Source organism: Babylonia areolata, chromosome 30 (genome assembly GCF_041734735.1).
Source record: "Babylonia areolata isolate BAREFJ2019XMU chromosome 30, ASM4173473v1, whole genome shotgun sequence".
NCBI lineage: Eukaryota > Metazoa > Mollusca > Gastropoda > Neogastropoda > Buccinidae > Babylonia > Babylonia areolata.
In genome coordinates this window covers 21,352,114-21,357,113 of record NC_134905.1, presented here as the reverse complement: position 1 = coordinate 21,357,113, position 5,000 = coordinate 21,352,114, and the positions used below count along the sequence as shown (strand labels likewise).

At 47.3% G+C, this 5,000-nt stretch overlaps 1 protein-coding gene across 1 annotated transcript in view; it reads right to left on the bottom strand.

The window, feature by feature from the left end:
* The window catches only part of LOC143275440 (uncharacterized), a 57,398-nt gene that overhangs the window by 51,794 nt on the left and 604 nt on the right, over positions 1-5,000 (bottom strand). Inside the window, exon 1 of the mRNA XM_076579539.1 lies at positions 3,643-5,000. This exon is cut by the window's right edge and continues 604 nt beyond it. Within this exon, the coding sequence (XP_076435654.1) occupies positions 3,643-5,000 (1,358 nt within the window). The remainder of the gene's footprint in view (positions 1-3,642) is intronic.

The window sequence follows — 5,000 nt, the reverse complement described above, 5'->3', positions numbered from 1 at the left end:
TTATCGCTAACCGCAGCCAGATAGCACTTCACAGCTCCTATCTCAACGACAAACAAACACTCGAAAGAGAGGGTTATTAGTCGTTAGATATCTGTTTAAAACTACTACAAGATAACGAAAGAATTGAAGTGTGGTTTTCGAAAAGCAGCGGCTCTTCAAACGAGCTTTAAAACGATGTACACTGATATGCCTTGGCATCTCAAACATGCAACTTTCGATTAATAGTTTGAGGAGGAAAAAAAAAGACAGACATTGTTTACACGCAGTGCATATAACCCTCTCCGTCTGTTGGTATGTCTGTTTGTCTGTCTATTTCTTTTTCTGTCTGTCTGTACATTTCTTTCTCTCTCTGTCTGTCTGTGTGACTGAGGGAAGGAAGGAGCGGGGAGAAAAATGAGGGAGAGACAGACAGACAGACAGACAGAGACAGAGGTAGAGAGGTAGGAGGGAGGGAAGAGAGAGGGAGAGAGTGAGGGAGAGGGGTGGATTTTCTATCGACCAATTCCTTCCTTCTGTTGTTGTACACTATTTCGCAACGTCAACATGCTACCATGCAAGTTACGAATCTGAAAAGCACAAATACTCTCTCTCTCTCTCTCTCTCTCTCTCTCTCTCACATCACTCACACACACTCTCTCTCTCTCTCTCTCTCTCTCTCTCTCTCTCACACACACACACACACACACACACACACACACAACACAAACCACAACATAACACAACACGCAGCACACCACAGGAAAATTAATCACAAAGAAACCTGCCCACAATTTCTTTTCTGCGTGGTTTCTCTGGTGGAAAACATCGCTTCTAGCTCTTGCAACATATGACCAGCGATCATGAGTAAAAGCAACAGCAGAAAATATTCCTCGCGTTACATTTCACATGAACTGCTTCGGAATGGCGAGAGGGACAGAAAAAGAAAGGGGTTGGGCAGCTGGGATTGTACCACTGAGCTAACAATACATGGATAGCGCATGCCTTCTTTGAGCCCCTTTGCTGACTGAAGCCAGCGGAAGTGTTCAATCAGCCATTTTGCTTCTCGTGTCAGTATAGCGCGAAGCGGTGAGTTCATATGTGTAGCCGAGCGCTCAGCTGGCTTCACGGCAAGCTTTCAATTGCTCGGGGTGTTAGTTAAGCTGACATTCCTGTGTGTTTCTTCCACTGCAAGTTTGTGCCACGTGTCGCTGCAATGTTTTCCTGTAATAACTTTGGTAGATAAACCACTGGCAGATTTCAATCAAGACACAACATTTGGCATGTCGTGGGGGCAAGCACAACACGATTTCATCGAAGATGCACGAAGAAACTACCACCAGTTAGCAGACGACTTGTCAACTACAGACTGACGGCCGGATACGAGAAACAATATGGCGTCCAGTTGGCTTCAGCTTTCCTGGCCAATGAGCTATCCATGTATGATTTGACAAGCGGGATTGTACAAAGTCCCATAGGAGAGTTTGGTGACCCCCTACTGACCCAGCAAAGCTGGTTGCGCCAGTTTGGGGATTTTTCCTCACGAATGCATACCTATATATATCGCAAGTACTTGGGATATGTACCCATAATGTACAAACCCAAACCCGATGATTATTGCCGGTTCGACGGGCGCAACAGCAGCCAAGTGGTTAAAGCGTTGGACTTTCAATCTGGGGGTCCTGGTTTCGAATCTCGGTAACGGCGCCTGGTGGGTAAAGGGTGGAGGAGATTTTTTCGATCTCCCAGGTCCATAATTATGTGCAGACCTGTTTAGTGCCTGAACCCCCTTTGTGTGTATGTATACAGCAAACAGAAGATCAAATACACACGTTAAAGATCCTGTAATCCATGTCAGCGTTCTGTAGGTTATGGAAACAAGGACATACCCAGCATACACCCCACCGAAAACGGAGTATGGCTGCCTACATGGTGGGGTAAAAACGGTCATACACGTAATAGCCCACTCGTGTACATACGAGTGAACGTGGGAGTTGCAGCCCACTTACAGATAAGAAGAAAAAGAAGAAGAATTGCCGATTCGCTCAAAGGACGAACGAAAGTGTCGTGTCGGGTCTTGTGTACGGTCAAACTGGGAGGTTCCAGTCGATTTCTACCACATCACCCCCCTCGCCCCCTTGCCTTTCTCACACACACACACACACACACACACACACACACACACACACAGAGAGACTTCAACACCTTCCAGCTTGAAGTTTGGGTCAACAAACGCCACTGAAGGCACACACACACACACACACAGACACACACACCCCAATGACGTCTGTTTATGTTTTACATCATCCTTTCTTCGTTGATTCCTTGCTGTTACGCCATAAAGAAGTGATTGATTGATTGATTGACTGACTGATTAACTGATTGATTAATTCATCTGACTGACAGCTTGAGTGATTGATTCGTTCATTCATTGATTATTTCGCGGACTGGGTGATAAAGTTAGGTTATTTCACTTATTGAAATAGGTATCATATTCCTGGTAATTCCATTCGTTATATTACCATTTAAAATCATGTTTTCTCGACATATCTCGATTATTTAAAAAAAAAAATCTTTTACGTTCGGTGGTAAAGGAGACGCTGACATCGCCTCAGGCAAACCGCAACATGTACAGATATGCACAAACCAGTCTACCACAGGCTGTCCGAAACTGAAAGAAACGTTTGATTCAATTTTTTTTATGTTCTTTCCAGTTGATTCAGTATCCACTTTAGAGTATTCTTATGCAGTTAGCATGTCGATGGTGTAGTTAGTGTATTCCAGTTAATTCAGTGTCCATTTTAGAATATTCTTATGCAGTTAGCATGAGTTAGTGTCATTTTTATGTGTTTTGTCCAGAATTTGTATCTACTTTCTTGTAACTGCAAACAAGAAAAACGATGTTGTGCCGTCTTCCCAAACATAGCCAACATTCTGGGAACTGTGAAGCGGGATCATGGAATTTTTGGATCGGGATCGAGCGTTTACGAAATAAACCGTTAATGATCCGGAAATACAGGCTTCATTCGTAAGACTTACACCTATCATCGGAATGACTGTGAAGATTTTTTTTTCCTTACTATGTTTAATCCAAATTTGGTATTGTCAAAGTATTTCCATAGAAAATGATTTTGTTAGAGTTTACCACACACACACACACACACACACACACACACAAACACACAAAAGTAGCGATGCGCTTTCCCTGGAGAGAGCAAAGCATGCTGACTTTCACACAAAGGAATCTGTTGTGACGAAATGTTACACAATACAGCACTACACTACACTATACTGCACTACACCACACTACAAAACACTACAGTACACTACAGTACACTACAACACTCACTAATATACAATACAACATTCACTCACTTGCCAACAGAGAAATCAGCTGTGACAAACAAGAAGTTACACAACAATACAATACAATACAATACAATACAATGCAATGCAATACAACAACCACCCACTAACAGAGAAATCTGCTGTGACGGCAAAGAGCGATACAATACACAATAACACAACAAAATACACAACAATACAACACAACCAAATCACTCACTTGCCGGCAGAGAAATCTGTTGTGTGACCAAAAAAAGAAAAAAAAAAAGAAGTAATAATACAATACACAATAATACAACAGAATACACAACAGCCACTCACTTGCTCATATCCACCCGGCGAGTCTTGGCGGGTCTAGGGGTGGGCGGTGGGGTGAACGACAAGCAGCCTTCCTCCTCCTCTTCCTCCTCCTCCTCAAACACATCCTCCACCCTCACTCCTCTCCCATCATCGTCGTCGTCGTCGTCGTCAGCAGCAACGGCCGCCGCCGATGTGGGTGCCGAGTCCGAGTCCGCAGTGGCCTGCTGGTAACTCCGGCGACGACTCAGCTGCCTGCGAAAAGGGGGACATTGAGTAGGTTGAGTCAGGGTTTGAGCAGCAGCCTGGGCTGAGTCCATGGTTTGAGCAGCCTGAGCTGAGTCCATGTCCACGTCTTGGGTTTCCCTGAACCCCCTGGGGAGCATCTCCTGGTCTGTGCCGCTGGGATGAACGGTTCTGTGCGCGGCGTCAGTGAGAGTTCTCTCCGCCTGTTCCACAACGGTCAGCTGAGAGCCTTGGCTGAGAGACTGGTGTTCAGAACGGATGTTCCCGTCTTCGGCAGGGTTACTGGAACGGAAGCCTTCAGCATGGATGTAGTTGGCAGGCGCGTCTTGAGGATTCCTGGGTACTTCCGGATTCTCCGGGACGTTGGAAACGACCTGATTGTTTCTTGCAAGACTGTCAGCGGCGGTATCCTCGAGTTTGTGAGGACCTTGTGCCCGCCAGTCTTCAGAGAGAGGGTGTGCAGGAACAGAAGAGGCAGAAGCCAGACGACCGGCCTTCCCCCCAGTGTGGGGGGCAGCACCTGACGACGACACTGACGCGCTCCGAGCCAAGGGCTGGTTCCTGAAAGAGGACCGTCTGGAGCAAGATGGGGAGGACCTCCACTTGCCGGGACCACCTCCACCTCCATCCCTTCCTCCTCTTCCCCCTCCTCGGGGATTCCCCGGCATGCTACTTCCGGTAGAAGCCATCGTTTCTGAGCCTGGTGCGGACGGCCACGGGACCGTATCTCTCGCTGTTGTGATGCTGTCTGATCTGAGACTCTCACATCTCCGCAGAGGCTGTCTCCGTGGTTCTGGTGGAACGGCGAACCCGAAACTGGACTGGTGCGGGAGATTTTCAGCAGCCACCCCGCGAGAAAAAGCCGCTGGGTGAGGGGGTAGGGGGGAAGAAGACTTCTCACCTGTGGATGATGATGACAACAACGACGGCGATGATGACCATGTCGGAAAATGATGGTGGTGGTGCTCTGTTGTGGTAGGCAAGGGCAAGGGCAAGGCGTCTTCGGCCTGAGTTCTTCTTGCTGCTCGGGGAGGTTGCCCACTAGGATTCTGCGACATGGCTGAGTGATGGCTGGGATGCTGCTGGGGCATTGGCGGCGGTGGTGGTGGTAACTGCGACACTGTGGAATCTATCCC